General features: G+C 40.2%; 1 protein-coding gene across 5 annotated transcripts in view; it reads right to left on the bottom strand.

Annotated features, from left to right (window-relative positions):
- COL12A1 (collagen type XII alpha 1 chain) overlaps positions 1-17215 on the bottom strand; it is a 114233-nt gene extending 97018 nt beyond the window's left edge. For 2 of the 5 annotated variants that reach the window (XM_019651602.1, XM_019651599.1), the window contains exons 1-8: positions 16847-17215; positions 13696-13809; positions 7130-7246; positions 4969-5112; positions 4417-4476; positions 2223-2486; positions 1884-2048; positions 1048-1221 (exon numbers count right to left, since the gene is read on the bottom strand). In XM_019651602.1, coding sequence (XP_019507147.1) covers positions 1048-1221; positions 1884-2048; positions 2223-2486; positions 4417-4476; positions 4969-5112; positions 7130-7246; positions 13696-13768 — 997 coding nt within the window. In that variant the 5' untranslated portion in view covers positions 13769-13809; positions 16847-17215. Of the gene's footprint in view, positions 1-1047; positions 1222-1883; positions 2049-2222; positions 2487-4416; positions 4477-4968; positions 5113-7129; positions 7247-13695; positions 13813-16519; positions 16540-16846 lie in introns of those variants that run through there. The other 3 variants (XM_019651600.1, XM_019651601.1, XM_019651603.1) reach the window with 3 other exon arrangements.
- Positions 17216-20638: the final 3423 nt, after the last annotated feature.

Here is a 20638-nt window from a genome sequence, read left to right as displayed (position 1 = left end):
ACTGAAGAACAAAAGGACAGCAACTTGTCTGTTCCCCTTCCCCCAATTCCCCAGCACTGTTCCCATCCCCCAATTCCCCAATAAAAATCTTTTTTTAAAAAAAGGTACAAATTGGTAGTACAAAATAGTCATGGGGATGTAAAGCATAGGGAATATAGTCAATAATATGGTAATAACTATGTATAGTGCCAGGTGGGTACTAGATTAGTCAGGGGATCACTTCTTAATTTATAAAATGTCTAACCACTATGCTGCACACCTGAAATTAATACAAAATAATATGGAATGTTAACTGTAATTGAAAACTTTTTAAAGGGGGAAAAGGTGAAGGGGAATAAGAGGTTCAAATTTCCAGGTATAAAACAAATAAGTCATGGGAGTATAATGTACAGCAATCATGGAAACTGTGACTTTTTAATGCCCAAAACGATGCTTATGAAATCTCTCTTGAAATGTCTTTTCTTTCTCCCATGTATTTAGAAACAATAAATAATAAAAATTGGAAAATTTTCCAGGTGTGGCAGGATCAAATTGATTGAGTTGAAATATTCTTAAAAGCTATGAAAACATTATGTTGAGTATAATTATGGAAAACCCTTTTCCTTCACCATTTAATAGAAACTGCTGTGAGTTTAAGTTGCAGAATGCTAAAATAAATGTCTCTCTAGACTATCAGTGTTTAAATCAGAGTGTAAGATAATTAAAGTAAGTACCCAAATAGCATGATTATAGACAAACACTTAACATGCACAAAACTGTCTTTAAGAAAAAGAGTAAGTGAAACTTGTCCAAAAAGATTTTTTAGAACTTTGCAACGATATACCAGTAAATATCTTATCATTTAATGTTCCACTAAGGGGGAAAAACTGTACAAATGATATCAACAAGCTTAGTCACTAAAAAACAATACAAGTATAATATACAGTTAGAGAATCACTGGAGTATATGGTTGAGTAAATGTGTCTACTCTTCGGATACCTGCGAAGCTATAAATGCTATCAAATAATGGAAAAGGCTAACACATGGAACACGCAAGAGTCCACTCACCTTCTTCTCCACTAACCAATTCACCAAGTTGTTCATCAACACCTGAGCACACCTGAGAGATTATTTCATTCTGAATATCCACAATTGCATCAAAGTTGGCCACGTTGAAAACATGGTTTAGTGAAGGTGTGGAGGCAATTTGTTTGAGTTCTTTTGCATCTGCAGCTTTAATGCCTTGAAAACAAAATAAAAAGGATACAGTGAAAAGGGAAACATGCTGAATTGGGGAAGTTCTTTGGTTTCTAAGTAATTCATGAGTGAAGACATTTTCAAATCCTTATTCAGTCATAAACCAGAATTGCTTTGCTTCATAACGAATGTGCAACTGTTCAAATGACAAAAGCATTTTATAATTCCACATAAACTGGCCAGCCAGAGAGGAAAACGAATGGTTAGTAAAACAGAATGAGCCCTCATCCCAACCATGCCATCATTTGTTCCTGCCATCTGTAAAGATAATACTTTTTTCTTCCAGAGCCTTGAATGAGCTGGAGCTCTCCGAATTCTTCAAGTATTACATAATATAGGAAACACATAAAAAACACTTAATGATAATACAAGGAGGATCTTTATTAGAATCATTGGCCCAGTATTCTTAGCAAAGTAGAGGGCTGGCAAAGAACATGAATACCACCTCATTTAATGCATTGGTAAGGGAGTTTCATGAGAGAAGTAGAGAAGTCGAATTTTTACTCAAAGATAATTTGGCTTGATGTGACAAAAAAAAAATGCAATAACACTTCTAATAGTGTCCTTCCCTGAGGACCCAACTTTGCATCTTCCTAAACATTAAGTATTGAAAAGTTCTAAAATGAAAATAACCAAATTTGACCTACCCAAAGAGAAGACTTCAACCCCAATACTGCGAAGCTCTCTCGCTGGAATTTCCACTTCATCCTGGGATTTGCCATCCGTAATAATAATTGCCACTTTCGGAAAGCCAACCCTTGCTCCAGCAGATTCCGTGAAAGTGTTCTTAATTAAGTAGTCAATAGCGTCGCCTGAAGAGAAAAGGAATACTATATGCATTCACTCCACACTACACAATTTCGCCAAAGTCAAAGACTATGTGATTAATTTCAAAATTATTTAACATATAATTGAGCAATGCTTTATTTCTTTCCCAAACAGGTATTTCATTTATTTTAAACAATAACAAAATTTGTAAAACATACCTGTCATTGTGTTGCCACCTTTGTATGGGATTTTTTTAATTGCAGCAAGAAGCTCATCCCTTTGGTAGTACTGGTTTAAGTTAAATTCAGTCCTGGTATCAGAGCTGTACTGAATGACTCCAACCCTTGTCTTCTCTTCCCCAATGTCAAAAGCAGACACAAGAGCAGCAATAAAATCTAAAATGTACTTGAAATTATTTCTTCCCACACTCCATGAGCCATCCACAAGAAATACTAAATCAGTCCAGGCACTGACAGAGCATTCTGAAATAGATTTGAGATATTTTTAAATGATGCATTATTAAATCTCCATCACTGAGGAATACAAATTAACATTGCAAACATGTTGGCTCTTTAAATCATTTTGTTCATTAGAACATATTCGCATTGTTCTTCACCCACCACTGGCAAGCACAAAAGGATGTAAAACTTTATTAGCACACATAGAAGCATTTTCAATGCCTTCATGAAAATGCATTTATGGAACTATATCTTTAAATTGCTGCATAAGACATTATGCAAGAAGAGACAGATATATGACCTAATCTTCAAGAGCATGTGACTCAAGTGTTTATGCTATCAACCTATCTATTTTATAAACTATATCCTTACTCTTCCTCCAAGTAAAAATTATATAAAACATCTGGTAGGCATAAAAAAAGAAATGTAAGCAAAGTGTTTTTATTCCTTGGTATGTAGCAGTAAATAAATACAAAACAATTGCTGTACCATTTAAGCAATCACAGTTGAGTTGAAGAAATGAGAAAATCTTTTAACATTCTCCTGCATCTTTCAATATAATTGTCTAAAGGTTGCACTGGATTAGTCTAGAAGGTTAATGAACTCTAACAGAAGTGAGAACAAGCATAAATACGGTGCAAAATAGCCAGAATATCTTTTTGTCCTAATTATCAATGTATTTAAATTTGATAACTAAAACCTACTTTTACTAAACAAAGAGGGGGAAAGACATTTTAATTCAAAAGTAAAAATACACATGGTTTACTTAAATTACTAAAATGCAGAGACTCGCTTTTATAACTGTATAGAATATTTTCCTTTCACTCTGTGCTTGGGGGAACAGGTTGGTTTTCATGAAAATCTGTATTCATAAGGCAACACTGAGTGTATTTTCAAAAGATGTTTCTGTCCTTGTAGTCAGTTGTTGGATAATAAAAGAAGTATTTGGCTAGGAAGAGGCGGAAAGGGTCCTGGAAAATTTTGCAAGCAAAAAACAAGTTGCATACCTAAATAATTTTGTACACTGTTTAATGGGCCAATTTAAGTCTATTGAAAAGTCAATATTTGACATACTGCTTTGATGTAGAATAAATATTGATGGTTCAGGGAAAATGTTAGCATTGTAACTGCATACTATAAACTTCATTTCAGTTTATTAGACATCAGAAAGAATGATAAACAGTGATCTGGAGTGAAAAATTCCAGATAAAGGAGACTTTGTGTTCATAATATCTTTATTGTCATCCTGGTCATAAATCCAACTTTTACAAGGTGGCAAAATTAGAAGCCCAAGAAACCCTTTAAGGGTCCATCCCACTAAATCAGACAATGCAGTATTAGACAAAAGAAGGAGAGAAAGTACAAAACCTAGACTAAATAAAATTGCATTCATTTGATTATAAATGTAGCAACGTACCAGTGATGTCTTAAAGAGACTGAAAATAGCTACAGCTGCCAACTAAGGCCATGAAAATATGCTAGATATGAGTATAACATATACACAGACCTGGAAATACATTTTCATGATAATTGAATTGCTTAAAACACTGTGAGAGCATCTCCCTTTTGCCCCAGCCTTCTATTTCTCCTATATCGCTATACTACCACCTATTTCTATCAGCTTGTCTTCAAGGTATGAGTTAAGTCCAGTGATGAGGTTTGTTTTTCACCTACTGCCAAAATCCTGCAAGAAAATTTGGACACACACAGATCCAAAACACTCCTAGTAAAAAGAATATTTAGTAAACAGAGTGAAAAATTTGCTAGCAAGTTAGAACACAGGTATCATAACTGCTTAGTCATACATTACTATTAAATTGTCTGTGCTTCTTCTAGATAAAGCCTATAGAAAATAATATGGGAATAAGATCAAACTATGTATATAATTGGAACATCTTCATATTACATTTATGACTTCTATAAATCTAAGCAAAAATATTAAAGGAATACTTACTTTGTATCTCTGTTTTTCCAGGTTTCTTCTCCCCTGCCTGCATTGGACCACCTGTCTGAACTGAAGTCAAAACCTGATTACTACAAAAGGACATGAACCTATATAAATACTTCCTTAACAGAAAATAAATATATTGTCTTTCACCATTGTTTTCCAAATGCCTTAATAGAAAATAAATGTATTGTTTTTCACCATGGTTTTCCAAAAGCATGATCATAGAATACAGCCAAATAAGCATTTCCTTGAACATAAATTCTTTTTTAATGAGATTTTATATATATTTCAAAAAGACATTAATATGGTTGTCTAGCAAATTTAATGTTTTTAATAGTTTCCATTCATAATATTCCTGCTGCTTCCAGAGACCAGGGCTATAAATCAGGAATGAATTATTCACATCCACTAATAACTAGGGTCATAAAAATGACTATTCTAGAAAGAACAGTTAACACTAATACAAATTAACTCTGCGTAATAACATATTAAATCTGTAAGTTGAAGGAATCATCTGCATAAATAAAAAGAATAAAAGTGCTTTATATGTGTGCTTACTTGTTAGTTGCCCTATAACTGGTACACTTTCTTCTACTTCATCATATGAAGTGATTGTCACCACATATTCTATTTCAGGTGTGAGGTCTGATAATAAAGTTTCAGTGGTACTAGCTGCAAGAGTAAATTCTTTAGTGGGCCCATCTGCAAATATAGAAAGGAAAATATGAGTGCAATAAACATTTTTACATATAACAATATAATGTAATTCCCAGATATACTCAAAATCTGGGAAATTCAATATACATTATTTTTCAGAACATTCACCAACATCGTTTTACTGTCCTTTAAAACCAAAACTCTGAAGTCTAAAATTCAGTAAATGGACTGGCAATGCCTTTACTTGTCACAATCACATTCAATATTTGTTTAAGGACTCAAGGATTCTCCTAGATTAAAGATATAACAGAAAGTACAGCATAGGGAATATAGTCAATAACATTGTAATAACTATGCATAGTGCCATGTGGGTACTAGACTAATCAGGGGGATCATTTCTTAAATTACGTAAATGTCTATGTTGTATACCTTAAATTAATATATAATAATATTGAATGTCAACTGTAATTTTAAATTAATTAATTAATTAATTAAATACCAGAATATCAAACCAAAAATCTCGTATTGCTTTTGAAGACTTAATGGTAGGTAACAAAATTTTTTTTGTAAATGAGACATAAAACAGAAAATAATTTAATTTAAAATTATGCATTAAAGGAGAATAAAGAAAAAGAAAAGGGATGAAAATCAGCTCCAGGAAAACAAACTCCATAGGCTAAAATTAACCTCTACTGAGAAACAATTGGTGTGGAAGATATGCATCTTCCATACTCAAATGGGTGCACGCCTTAATGGGTAACCATGCTCTTCTGAACTCATTTAACTAGGTAGCAAGCATTTCAAGGTACAGTGGACTGAGTGTTTACTTCTATATTAACAATTATATACTTCCTTGCAGATTATGCTAAATCTCATGTCAATCAGGAAACACAGTTGTTCCTAAGGACTAAGCGCCTGTTAATATTTTTAATTATATTAAATTTTCATCAAAACATGAATAATCAAAAAGGTTACAGATATAATAGAATTCTGAGAAATGCTCCTGGTTTACATGTAGAGCACTGCACATCCAATCAGGGCCCCCGTAGGACAACAAGACACCACAGCTCTGCTGGGTTGGGTGGTCCCAGTGCCAGTTTGGGGAGGACATTAGTCAGTAATTTCCAACACCTGGAAACTGAATGGGTTTTTTTTCAGTTGCTTTTCTGCTTTGGAATGTATGAATTACTTGACTGCAAATATATATGAAGAGAAAAGATTCAAAACTGAAAAAATAAATTCTTGACCCCTTCTTAAGTTCTCAGATCATATTAAAAATAGCTACCCAATTCCCTGATAAAATGGCATTTAAAATCATTGGTATTTTTAAAGGACCTAAATATTTAAACACAGCTCTAATGATAAGTTATGTTGACATCATTCATCTCTACTATCAGCCTATCAAGACTTCTTCCTACCGCTTGACCAGCATTAATAAAAATGGTTATTTTCCCATTTCATATTAGAACTAAAAGTTAATCAACAGAGACTGATTCTCCACACCTGGGCAACATCATGAACACTCAAGATAACTCTTGAGAACAACCAAAACAAGTTTTTCAAAGACTCTTAGCCTGGGATCTACAGAATCCAAGTAGCCAAAGGAAATTCTTGTCTTTCATCAGAGTAGCACACCATTATCCCAGAATAATGTTTCCTGAGTACTGAAGTGCATAGGATACTGGGTAAGGCATCACAACTCCATCACTCGACACTTTACGTGTCAGAAATATTAAATAGTTCAAGAAGAATGTCAAGAAGTGAGAATTCTATTTTTAAAATCAAAGATTACCAGGAATATTCTTATCAGGTAAAAAAAATAAAAATCCTTTATTTTTAATAACAGCTTAGCACAAAAAACCATGTTAATAAAGCTCAACACTGAAAATATAACAGTGGGTAGGTACTAGGTTGGAAACCTGGAGACCTGACTCCACCAAATATCTGGTGGCATTGACTAAATCCCTCAGGTTTACAAAATCTTGGATTCCTCATAATGAAATGACAGGAGGGGAGAAGAGTGGACTACATCATCTTTGATGTTCCTAGAAACAAAACTTACCCGTCGTAGGGTCCACCGTTATTCTGTAACCCACAATTGAATCAGCTGGTCTTGCCCATGACATATGAACAGTATTTTCATCTACAATTTTAAAATTCAAGTCTGAAGGTGGGTCAACTGCAAAAGAGAGAGTTGCTATCAGTTACATTTTCCAATGTCAGGAAATGGTCAATTTAATTAATAAATAATATGTTGAGCAAAGCTTACTAAAATTGTCTTTGCATAAATTTGTTTCCAACAAATATAAAAAATATCTTGTTGGATAAGAATAAAATTAAAAGCTGACAAGATATGACAAAACATCAGAGAGTATACATATTACAGGAGACAGCACAAAACACTTTTGATTCTTGAGTTGCTAGGTCATCCAAGAATGGCCAGCAAAATCAAGCATAATAGAAACATATTTTGATACAAATACATACAAGTACAATGAAATCACATATAATAACCACATATGCAAACAATTCACATAGCAATTAAAAGAATTTCAATACATGCTGAGTGCATTTTGAATAAGCATGCCAAATCACAACCTGCTTACAACCATAGAAGTTCATTTAGAACATTAACATAATACTTTTTTCTGTAATGTGGAAAAGAATCAATGATGTTTTGGATTCATTCTCTGCATCAAAGTCTTGCTATTGATTTTTGTTTGATAAATCTCAATCTGTGGCAGAGATGGAAATGTATTTTAATGAAAAGGAAGAATCATGGGAAATTTAGCACTGTGGTAGTTTCACAAGGAAATATATACTTAATGTATATTCATATTCATATAGACAAATATTCAAATAGTAATAAGGGATGTTAATAATTTAGAAATATATAAACAATAATAAAGAGATGTCTATCAAATGAATATTCTGCCTGTTTACACCAATTTACTATATGTTTGCAAGGCGTAAACCAACACTGTTCTTTTCCTTTGCAGCAGGTATACTCCATACTAGAAATGGCATTTTAAATTAAAATGCAGTATGGTCCTTTATAAAACAATGGTTAATTATGAAAAGACAACATCAATGTATATTTATGGAACATTTATTTACAGAACTTAAAGAAAACAGTGAAGAAGGATCAGCGATCTGGAGACATGATTGCGCATAAAAACTTGGAGAAGTCAATGAAAGGAATAATCGAAAAGTACAGAGAGAGTTTACATACAAAACTGTACAGCATCATGCATATGTCAATGAAATGTTGACTTGTTTTTAGTTTCCCACAATGAACAAAAGCCTCCATGTACAATAGTCATTACACAAAGACGTTTTAGAAATATTTTATAATGATATTCTCTCTGCAATGTTCATGCCTCATCATGCAGCATTGTACTGACTCACTGTCAGTGCATGGTTGATGCATTAAAAATTATTACTCTGAAGCAGGTCAATAAAGTAAAACTTACAGCCATACTCTTCTTAAGTGTCTAAGTCTGAAAGTATTCCTTGTGAGTCAGAATTTTCGCATCTGTTTTGAGAGATTAATATCTCTTTGTAGGTTTTCACAGAGGTCAATCGAAATACAGCAGTAGCTTTGAGACAAGAGTCATATAATTTAACTGGGGTTAGGGACTTATGTAATATTAATATGTTTTAATGGAAATAAAACAAATTAAGCAAACATTTGCTTTAATAAACTGCTGCTTACAACTGTAGGAGATGGCTTTTTATTTTTTTATTGGATACACTAGTAAAGTAATGAAGGTTATTTTCTTACTATCCATACACAGGCAGTGAGATTAGACTATTAATCTACATGCATAGTTGAATTATTCAACATTCTGCTGTCTGTACCCATATTGCGAGGTTTAGCTGTCATCATCACTTAGTGTAACAAGCATGCAACAAATGTTAATAGGACAATCGGTGTTAAGAATATCATTATAAAATATTGTTCCAGTAGCAAATGGCTCAGGACAAATTTAATGCAAAGGCAGACACAACTGGCCTGAGCATGCTTTTTAAAAAAAATCAGTACATGGAAAAACAGTACCACCAACCTTGTAAGGAAATTGACCTGAAGCAGCAGACATTAGGTTAAAACTGCTGAAAGGCAGCAGCGGCCCACCTTGGTGATTTCCAAATGACCAGGATTCCAGAAAGACTGAAAAATTGACTGTTGGGAAAAGTCTTTAACATTTCAAAGGATTGTAAGATGTTCATAGAAACTCAGATGTGGTACTTGGGAATCAAAAAAAGGAAAAAATGGCCGACCACATGTGTACAACACAGAGCCCAGTCCACTTTTTTTTTTGCCACATTCATCACATATGAAGGCTTTCAGGATCACCATTCTATTTATACTTTTTTCATTTATTTCATAAAAAAAGGTAACAAAGTAGATGTGAGTATGGAGCCCTGTCAACTTAAACCAATGCAAAATGTGTTTTTATTAATTTTGAAAATCTTTTACATAAAAATAATTCACAACTGCCATTGTGTTGTCACAAGCAGCATCTTGTGTTCCCTAAAACACTTAAAATTGTCTCTTTCTCCTCTTATAACAACCTAGCACAGTAGGGCTTATTATTTCAGTTTCACAGATCAGTCAGTGAAATTCAAACGGGTTCACACAGCTAATAAGCAGCAAAACTTTGATCCCATGGTCTGACTCAGCACATGCAATTTTCTGCCACACTGAGTTAAATGTAAAGAAGAAATATTTGAGTAAAAGATTAACTTTAGAAACCAATATTTATACATAGTTGACTATTAATATATATGTATATATTTCTCTACTTTATTAAAAAAACCATTATGTGATGCCTGGTCAATAATAAATACATGGCATTCAAATATCTCCAATTCAGAAATATAAAATTTATCATATTAATTTTCCATACTTGTTCAAGCAATTTTAAAACTAAAGTGTCTATCTTGATACATCATTTACAAAACAAATTTTTTCATCATGGCACTCAAGACAGGTAGGTCCAACAGTTTACCAACTGTGCAGAGATAAATAAATGGATGGGTGGATGGATGGATGAATGACTGGATGGATAGATGGATAGATGAACAGGTGAGAGGAGAATAGTTTAATAGTTTTGGTAAGTATATGAAATGTGTTAAAGATAAATAAAAACTGAGAACACACTACTAAAATGCCATCTTGATGAACTAGTAAGACCTTTAGTCTAATATTTGTGATAACGACACTGAAAACGATAGTACCATACTGGTAGAAAACTTCAGTCAGTGTGCAAGGAGTGGTTTTACTATATCCAATAGGCATTGATTTAAATTTTCCATCCAAAGCTAGTATAAATTTAATGATATTTGCCATGCTATAGATATTCATTTCATTTGTGTTTGTAAGATACCAAAAATAACCAGTTGAAAAGTTAATATTTCAGATAAGTAATGGATTATTTGTACACATTATAAAATGTGTTATCTCATTATACTGACTGGGTTGACCAGTTTTCAAGCAAGAAATATGCACAGTATGGGCAAACTAGTACTAAATCAGAACTAGAAGACCTGGGTCTTATCTGTGCCTTGTTGCTAAGTAGCCACATTAGTTGTCTGACTTGTGCAGCCTCTCTGCTCCTCATTGTCTCATGTGGAAAAGGAGGGAATTTGAATAAATGATCTATAAGTTCTTCTGTAGTCTGAAATTTCTGTTATAAGTTTGACATAGGATTATAGAAATATGTATTAATTAGCCTTCTAACCTAAAGACAAGATAATTAAAGCTTATGGCCTCAAATAACTGATGACTTGATAATATCCAATTGTGCATTGTATATTATAATTCTAGGTCATACAGAGCACTGGCCAAGTGACAAGGTTAACAAAGTCTACACTGTGGCTAAAAATTACAAATACTAAAGGCAAAAAAATAATTTTCACCCTTATTTCTATAGCACAAACTACTATAATATGAAAGATTAAGTTTCTCGTATAAGTAGGTAGAAGAAAAACAACAAGATAAAGGTGGTACCACTATAAAAAAAAGAGAAATACAAAAAGTGAATGCCAAAACCTTTTAAATAATATTAAAAAAAAAGCATTGGATTTTCAAAATAAGTAAATAAGTAAATAGAAATTAGTTGGAAAATAATATGGATACCAGAGTACAAGTATGAACTGCAAAAAGGAAAGAAAAGTAACTATGGCTACTTTAGAACTAAAATTAAAATGACATAGCAGGAAACGGGTACAAGTTAAAATTTTGAAATGCCTTCAACAGAAATATTTCAAAGAAATTCTGTTTCCAGCCCATTGTACCCACAAAGGCCTTGGTCACAAATTCTGTTGGCCTTTCGCAGTCTCCTGGAACCATTTAGTTGGTAGTTAACACCCAAGCTGTGCTGTCCAGTACATGAGCCACCAGCCACATGTGGCTATCAAGTACTTGAAACGTGGCCAGTCCAAAATGAAATGTGCTACAAACATAAAATACACACTCAACTTCAAAGACTTAGCACAAAAAATGTAAAATAGCTCACTAATAATTTCTATATTGACTATGTACTGAAATGATAATATTGTGATATCATTAGGTCATATTAGGCTATATTATTAGGATATGTTGGGTTAAGTAAAATATATTATAAAGATTAATTTCTACTGTTTCTCTTTCCTTTTTTAATGTGACAATCAGAAATTTTAAGTTACATTCTTGGCTTGCATTATAGGCTCACAATACCTATATTTCTATTTGACAGTTCCAAACTAGAGAATAAGGCCAAAAAAAAATCCTATTAAAATATAATTATTAAATGCTGATGTAAGGGTATGAGAGACAATAAAAGACACAGCTTAAGAAAACAAACGAAAGAATTGTACCATGTGGAAATAAATACAAATTAAAAAAATAAAATGTGCAAAATATGGAAATAACCAGTAATGTCGATAGTGAAATGTTCTTTTTAACTGTACATTGCTAACCAGTCATTATCCAATTCAGAATTGACTTTTTTCCACTTACATCATTTCCAACCTAATTCTTTTCTTAAGAATTCTCAAATTTTTCTGATTTTTAAATAACTATTTTCTTAACGAGCAGTCAATAGGCCACTTCAGTGAACTATCTAAAAATATCTTTCGTTGGGCTTCCATAGTTCCTCAAATAAAATTCTTTCCTATCAACGACATAGAAAGGAGCATTAAAGGCAACCTCAACTGAGCATTACTTCACAGAGGCCACTCTGGAAAGCCTCTACATTCACAAAATATTAATCAGATAAGAAGAGCCAGAAAGTTTCTGTCACTTTTCTAAACATGCCATACATTTCAGAGACTCTCTGCTTTTCCTAATCTTAATTTTTTTGTACCCGCAATCTTGAAGTAGAAAATCAAACACAATGGAAAGTTTTTGAAAATCTCGGTGTTGTCATGAAACAGCATTACTTTCCCACAACCTCTTTAAAAGAAAGCACCCTCCCCTCCCCCATCAACTTCCACAGGCATTACATGCAGAACTATTTCTTTTCTCCCTTAACTCCACTAGGAACATTTCTTTACTGGAAAAAAAAAAAAGAAAAAAAAATTAAGATGTCTTTTAGGGTATTACCCCATTTACCTTGCAGAACATTAAATCTAGTTTGTCAGGTCTCCAATGGGTTCATAGGTAGAAATGGTTTGTTTAGTAAACACTTAGAAATTAAGTTGTTAAGTGCACACAACAAAAAGAAGAAAGTGACGTTGAAAATCTAGCAAAAATCCTTTGATTTCCAGAGGGTGGGATGACACGGAGCCATTTTGCAGACCTTGGGGTCACGACTACCCCATCTCCCAGCCCCTGACCTACTCCGAGTTCAGGTCTGATGTTGGAGGGGAAGAAGGGAGGGAAGGTGATGCCCGGTTTGTCTGGCTCCTGCCTGCTTCCTGGGTTGGGATCTTTGGCCCAGACCCAACCTGTCTGCGCTGGGCTGGGCCTGGGCCACCGCTCCTCTGCGCCCCACGAACCCAACAGAGACAGCAGCGACCCTGGGCCACGCGAGCAAACCCGAGGCCCTGGATCTCTGCTTGCCACCCATTCCCTGGGCGGTTTGGCTACATCGTCCGCCTGGCCAACTGAGCTTTCCACAAAACACACAGACGCGCGGAGCCAGCGCTGTTAGAGTCTTTTATTTCGTGCAGTCACCGAGGTCGCAGCCCTGAGCCAGATGGTTACCAGTCACAGGAGCGAACCCGCCAGCTCACCAGGACTCCTGAGTATCACCTGGAGGTATCCTGTTCTTAGAGGTGCGAGCAGCGGTCGCCCCCTCTCGGACAGCTGGTCCTCTTGGAAGACGGCAGCGTAGGTGGCAGTGTGGACAGCACACCGCAGAGACAAGCGCAAGGAGACCACACAGCACTGTACGGAATGAATTAAGCAGAATACGAAAGAGCTGGACCTGAGAGCTGGGAAATGGACAAACCTCAGGAGAAAGGAGTGTTTCTCTAGAGGAGAGAAACCCCCGGAGAAAGCATGAAGTGCGGGGAAACAGAGCAAGCAATAGAGGCAAGGTGGATTTGGAGCTTTTTGTTGTTTTTTGTTTGTTGGTTTGCTTGCTTGCTTTCTATAATTTTGCAGTGCCACTGGAGGAGGGGAAAAGAAGAGCTTTTTACCTTCTGCCTCAATGAAAGACAGGAGCAGGGTCGCGCCCAGGAAGGCAAGCGCCGGGGAAAGCCTGGTTCGCATGCTGGGCCTCGGCCTCCGAACTCACAGCCGCATGAAGGGATCTGCTGGAGGAAGCAGTAACCTCATCAGAACCGGGTCCGGACAAGCCTGCAACCAGGTTAGAACTCCAGCCTGGCCGCGGACCAGGGCCCAACCAGATCTGCCTTAATAACCACAAGGCCCTGCCCACATATAATGGGCCTATTGTGGAGCAGTGGAAGTCAAGTTCATCTATAGCAGTTTAATCATGGCACTAAGAGGAAGTTCAAGTTTAAAGAGGGTCCTGTTTTCCTGGAGGCTGGTCCTGCTTCGTATCCAGGGTGAAGGCCTTACCAGGCCCCACATGACTTCATCCTGCCTGTGTGATGGCTAATTCAGAGATCATTTTATCCCTGACTGGACTAAATGTCTCTTCCAGCTGGGGATTTTATTTGGCCCGCCACTTTTTCTTAGCTGCTGAATTCTTTAGGTAACTGTACTTTAGTGGTCTCAGGGTAATTTGGAAAAATATAATAAACCTATTTTACTCTCTTTTTTCTTCATTTTGTTCTGCCTACAAATATGCAGCTCTTCAGGTCTGAAATGGATTATACAGAAATATGTAAGGCCCAACTGAAACCTGACCCTTCTGCTAGCTGTGTTGTCTTCACATCTGATAAATCCTTTACCCAAAATGAGGGGAAAACAACTCTAAAATACATAATAAAAAAGGGACAAGCCATAGAAGAGACAAAACACTCTTGTCTGTATCCCCCAACATATTTTTTATTAAAATTCTCAGTAATAACTCATCTTTTCTTTTAACTGTCTGTTTATCCCAGAAGATTACAGGTTACATGCTCCATAGGAGAATGTGTTCAATTCTTATTTTTCCTGACTCTGTAACAAGATTAATTCTAAAGACACAGAGTCTTATTCACTTTTTGCAGTTCCCAGCACATAGTAGGTGCTTAATCCATGCTGGCAAAAGGGAACCTTCTAAAATATTCTAATGTCCAATCCAGAGACAAAAGCTGCTAGCAATGAACTGAACTGGGAAGCTGCCAGAGGTAGAACATAAAAAGAGAGTTGATGCGGGGGTACATAAATTATTGTAAGACAACAGACTAGGCCTCATGAAAAACGGAGTCGTTCTTGGGAATCCAAACATGAGCCAAAGGTTGAGCCCTCTTTGAGAAAAGAACCTGACAAGCTCCAACCATGTCTTTCCAAATTATTGGCACAATGTATTAGGGCAGCTTTCCTTGGCCTAAGTGTAAATTGCATTTTAAATGTCTGATGAGCAGATGTGCCAAATTTGCCTGGAGCTCTTTTTTATGAAGCCAAGATTAAAATTTTGGCACTGCTCTGGAAATCCAAGGGGCTCTAGCAATTTCTTTCTTTCTAATTAACAACTATTTGACATTCCTAACCCTCTTCTACATCCGTGAAAAATAGAGGTGAGAGTGGCCCATTGTTCCCGTCATCTGGCCTTAACTTTGCTATAATAATTTCCAACTCAGTTGGCAGTCATGCTCGCGAAAAGTTAAAGGCTCACAACCTACCCACCGAAAAACTGTGTGCAGATATTTTTTTTAAACCGCTAGCCTCCACAAAAACCTGAGCAGTGGAAGCGCTTTTGTCTGGGTCTAGACCGCCACCTATCGGCTTCCTGATTCAGTGGCAAGAATGAATCATGTGGCCGAATATCTGAACATACAGTCTGTGTTCATCCAGTCAGCCAGGCATTCCATCCATATGTTTTCTGTGGGTTTTTTTTTAAGTTTTCTCTCCTTTTAGCCAAAACACTTATCTAAATGCTTAGCACCACTTCATTGAGCATTCTCAGACATAAATGTCTGAAAGCGGCCGCCCCTACGTGGCAGCAAGGAGTCCCTCACTTCACGCTCATGAATGAAAATGAGTCAGTTGCCAGGGGAGGAGGGGGGAGCAGGGAGGCTAAGGGGGAGTTGGATGGGACTCTTAAGGGATTCGTCTCCTGCCAGCTCTCCCCTTCCCCACCCCTCCGGAAGAGACCAATTCCTTACCTTAAAGTTAAAAAAGGAAATTACACCTCCCCCCACCCCACGGGGTCCCTCTAGATCCTGCCCGCGTCACCTACCTCCTCTCCTAACCAACCGTGATCTTAACATTAGTTAGCCAAGGGCGAGTTCAGCGCTCATTTCCTTTCCTGCCCCCTCTTACCCCCCAGCGTATCTTGCATACTTTAGAAGGCCACATAGTGCGGGTTGAAGTGGGGACAGGGGGTCCCGGAAAGCCCCGAAATGGTCACTGAAGTGTCCCTGACGATGCTCGATTTGGAGTACCTCTTCTGCTCCCTGGCTACGGGTCTCCACGCCGTAAATGAACCTGGCGCCCACAGTCTCTGACCCCTACACTTTCTAGGATTTGGGATGGAAACTACCTAAGAGTTTCCACCGACCCCGAGTAGGGCCTCGACCAGTGCGCCCGGGAAGAAGTTGAGAGAGGGAGCTTTCTCCAGAAGCTGGGGAAAGCCTGCCAAAACTGAATCCCCTAGAGCTCGATTAACCCGCCATCTCGGATGCTTTGTGAAGCAGAGGAACGAGCCAGAACACTCCACCAGGAATCTGTCTCGAGATGCCACACACACCCGCGCAGCCTAGACGAGCTGCAGAGCACTCAGCCGGCCCTCCAAAGAATTCATGCGTCACAAAAATACCTTCCCTGCTCGGGGGCTGCACTACTGCACCGCCCGCAAAGCGACAGTGGCGAGACAATGAGGTGTACCGATGGCCACAAAACCGTGCGCACCTTTCATTGAAATCGACAGCATCTATAGATGAAATCCCTCTGCATTCAGAAACATCGCACAGGGAGCTTTTACGCACACACAGCCGTCTGCATCAGCTCTTAAGAAAAGCTACAATTTTTTTCTCCCTAAAGGATACAAATGAGTCACAAAATCCCAATACACCTGGCAAATCTCAGACACATCTCCACACTTAAAAGTCCAAACGGTTCTTGCCAGGGATCCTCCATTGCTTAGGGCGGACGCAGCAAGGAGCCGGCTAGAAGCAAGTTTCCCTAATGATCTTTGGGAGGGATGGGGTGAAGTAAAGGGGTAGAAGCAGAACGGACCTGAGGCGGCTGTGATCCAGGTAGCGGCGGCGGCTGCTTCCCGGCGTAGTAGAAGCCGGCGCTCTACGAGACCCCCGCACGTCCCAGGAATCGGCGCAGCGCTCCAGGAGCACCTGGCAGCTGCCGCGAGATGGACAGCGGCAGGGCCACCGGAGAGGAGAAGGAGGAGAAAAGAAGGATCCCAGGAAGAGAGGCAGGAGCGGCCAAACGAGCGGAGACGGCAGGGACCGCAGCTGCCAGCGCGCGGACGCGTCTGGGGCGGCTCGCCTTAGTCGAGTGGGAAGAGGCTCCGCGCCCCGGGCTACTTAATAGAGGGCTGTTCCCAGCTCTCAGTTTACTCGGTTACGAAACGCCTGAGAAGGTGGACGGCTGCCACGGGGTGATGTATGATCCTCCGGCGGTGAAGGAGGTCTACTTTTGGGAACGTGTGCATACTTCGAGCATTCCTTCGGCGTGAGGTGGCGATCGCGGTAGTAGCAGTGCCCCGCCGGGGAGCGGGGGAGGGGGGCAGGGAGGGGGGGAGGACAGCCGCAGCTGGGTTCACTGCCAAGGGAAGCCGCGCACTCCTCCGCTTGGGGCGGGCTGGGGAGCTCGGGTTTCCCCATTCGTGCGATTTTCTTTAATGAATTTATTTTTCTAAATTAAGAACAATAGGAGGAAGGAAAGAGACTCTTATTTTCAAAACTGCAGAAGTGTGACTGACCCCACCCCATCCAAGCCCCCATCCCTCATCATCACCACCTACACCTTCCTCCCCCTTCGTCCTGGGTGCACTTAAAACCGATTTACAGGGTTTCCATTAACTAACTGTCTGTGCACGCGGCGCGCCTTCTGTCTTTTTCAATCTCTGAGCGACGATTGGAAACCCGGACAGCCGCCCGCGCGGGTCTTAGAGATGGGATGGCTTTCCCAGTCCTGTCTCTCTCCCCTGATGCTTCGGGACGGAACTGGGAGGCTTAGTTTGAGCCAAGAGTGAGGGTGGCGAACGCTATGAAACCTAGGGATCCTAACACGCAGCCGCTCAGGAACAAGTTCCATCCACTGTAGAAATTTCTCACCCGGGCCAGAGCAAAACTTGGCCCCGGGTGGAGTTTTCAGACCAACAGCTCTGCCCTTGAAACCCCGTGGGGTCAAGGCAACGAAGGGTTTTAAGCCCCCCTCTCGCCCCCCCCCCCGCTGCTGGGGAAATGGAAGCCAAATGTGGGGCTGACATTCTGCCAGCATCATCTCTTTCTGCCGCCTCTTCCCCCTCCGCTCTACCCCTTGGCCATGAGCTGGAAGCCTGGCAATCTGGATTGCCAAATTGTACTAGACGCACGGGAGGAAGTGCGAGGCACGCTGGGGCATCAGAAAAGTTCTTTGGGAAGGTTCAGGTTACACACATCTGTGCGCCCAGCCCAAGCCCTGCGCCTTTTGGCCTCTTGGAACACAGGGGTTACCCCTGCAAGATTAAGCCACCGAGGATGGAGGAGGTGGCGCCGAGGGGAACGCAGGAGCGGCGTCCCTGGAATTAACCTCCCGCAATAAACTGGAGGTCTTGCCGCCAAAGTAAACCTCTCATCTCAATTTGATCTGATGTCTGCTAACTTGGCCTTCCCTCCACCAAGAGTGATAGCCGCCGAACTTGCAGGGCAGCTCCCTGCACTCCACCCCACGCATAGGCTGCCTCCATCCAAAGCCGGCGAAAGCCAGAGAGAAGACTGGAATGGAGAAAAATGGAACAAGCCACCTTTGCACATTCCCGAGTACACACGGCCCACTCGAAGTCTAGCCGGGCAGCTCGCACAAAGAGCCCACACACACACAGTGCACAGGCTTTTTCCTCTTCATAAGCTCACAACCGGGTGTCTGGCACAAACTCCTAGCGCGCGAACGCGTCCTGGGCGTGAATAACCCGACGTGCACAACGCAGTGCGGTCATCACCTCAGTGCGAGTGAGCCCCTATCCCCAGACTGTAGAGAGACTGCCTCCGCACCCCGACTCTACTCCCTTCTCACAGACGCACGTGAGCGGGTGGCAGCCTCAAGGACAGCAGGGGAGCAGAGAAGTCCCGGCAGCCGTCTTCCAGGCACCCAGTAGCGATGTGTCACACCCGCGGACGCTCTGGCAGGCGCCGCGGCCTGAAACGGCCCTGTCTAGAAAAGGACAACGGCTGCCTTGCAAGCCAGCCCAGGCTGGCTGGGATTTACATTTCACCCGTGTGTGTGTGTGTGTGTGTGTGTGTGTGTGTGCGCGCGCGCGCTCGCACGCCGCTTTTTCTTTTTTCTTTATGCACTTTTTTTTTAAATTTCTGATGGCGATGTTGTTGACTAGAAAGCTCTGTAACTCTGGGTGTTGGTATCCTTGGTTTAAACAGAATTCTCTGCTGTTGATTTGGCTGAGAGCTGCAAATGCCATCTATCAGCCCGGAGTGGAGCAGCCAGTCACCCTTCGGGGAGCCGAGAGCGGTGGCAGGCTTCCAGGTCCTGAGGCTGGAGGCAGCAGACTGGGTCGAAGAGGCGTCTGCCCTTCTCCCCACCCCCTTCGCCCCGAGAACGCGCACTTTGCGCCTCTCTCCAACCCAGAGCCATGCGTGCTGGGGACCCTCGTGGCCATCCTCTCTTGCTCAAGACATTCACGCTCACATACTTAGATTGAACGTATTTGAAAATAGTTGCTGCAAAGGAATGTAAGTAATATAAACCACTGGCCACAAATGTCCCTCAGAAAAAGGATCCCTACACAAAACTTCCAGAGTAGGATGAGAGGAGGAGGAAAGAGAGAACACCCGGATAGGGAGTACACAGACGTATATTCACAAGTGAATCCAAGCACATCCATTCCCAGAAGAGACAAGTGCAACTCAAAAGTATCAAAGGGGTGCCTCAGGGGCTTATCAGCATGACATCTGCATTGCTCATCCTCCTGAGCCCTTACGCTGAACACCTAGCTCCGAAAGCGAACAAACGGGTAGAAAACGTGTAAGCCCTCTTCTAACCTGCGCCCATCAGTAGTGTGTCCAATTCTTAATACCCCTTGGAATCCGTCAATGTTTGCAACAAATTGATGCATTTATCGACTGACGCAGAGCTGGTTGCATTTACTCAGTTTGGCTGCTTTTCGTGTCTTTTATTCCTCAGGTTATATCCCAGGATCTCCCTCTCTTCACTCTCTCTAGCTATTACTCCCACCTCTTCTCCCTCCGACTCCTGGGTTCCCAGCGGGTCCAGAGCTTCATATTTCTTGTCCCACAGCGCCATCTAGTGGTCAGTGCGAGCCCTGACGTCGGAGGTCAAAATTATAGACAGAGCCTAGAAGTTAACAGTTTTAGGTAAGTTATTGAAAAGTGTGTCATTCATTTATCTGATTTCCAGAACTCCCTGAAGAGGTGTCAGAATGGAAGAACAAGTGGGGAGGTGGCATAAACGTATTTTTGTGCCCGTTGATTAGCCGCCTATAGAAAATCTTGCCCAGAGGCTGCTGAGAAGTTCTAGTTAGGGGTAGACAAAGGAAGAGGTGCTGATTTCAGGAAGTTCCAATTACAGCACCGCCCTCAACCTCAAAAAAGGCAAAAGCATCCTCCTCATTTGTTTGCCTAGAGTTAATTTTAACCAGCGCTCCTCGCGACGGGTGACAGTGTTTCCCTTAGGACTTCTTGGTGATGTACTTTGTGGGGTGGAGGGGAAAAGAAACTTGGGCTGAACGTGCACTGATTGTGGACGCTGCACGTGGGCTGTACCCAGAATGGGCTTTCAGGGTCTTGGATGAAGAAAGCCGTCACAATCGCTTTGGAGTACGGGTGTGAAGAGAGG

This window comes from Hipposideros armiger, unplaced genomic scaffold, assembly GCF_001890085.2.
Source record: "Hipposideros armiger isolate ML-2016 unplaced genomic scaffold, ASM189008v1 scaffold_162, whole genome shotgun sequence".
Classification (NCBI taxonomy): domain Eukaryota; kingdom Metazoa; phylum Chordata; class Mammalia; order Chiroptera; family Hipposideridae; genus Hipposideros; species Hipposideros armiger.
The sequence above is the reverse complement of the archived record's forward strand: the minus strand, read 5'-3'. Positions and strand labels throughout refer to the sequence as shown.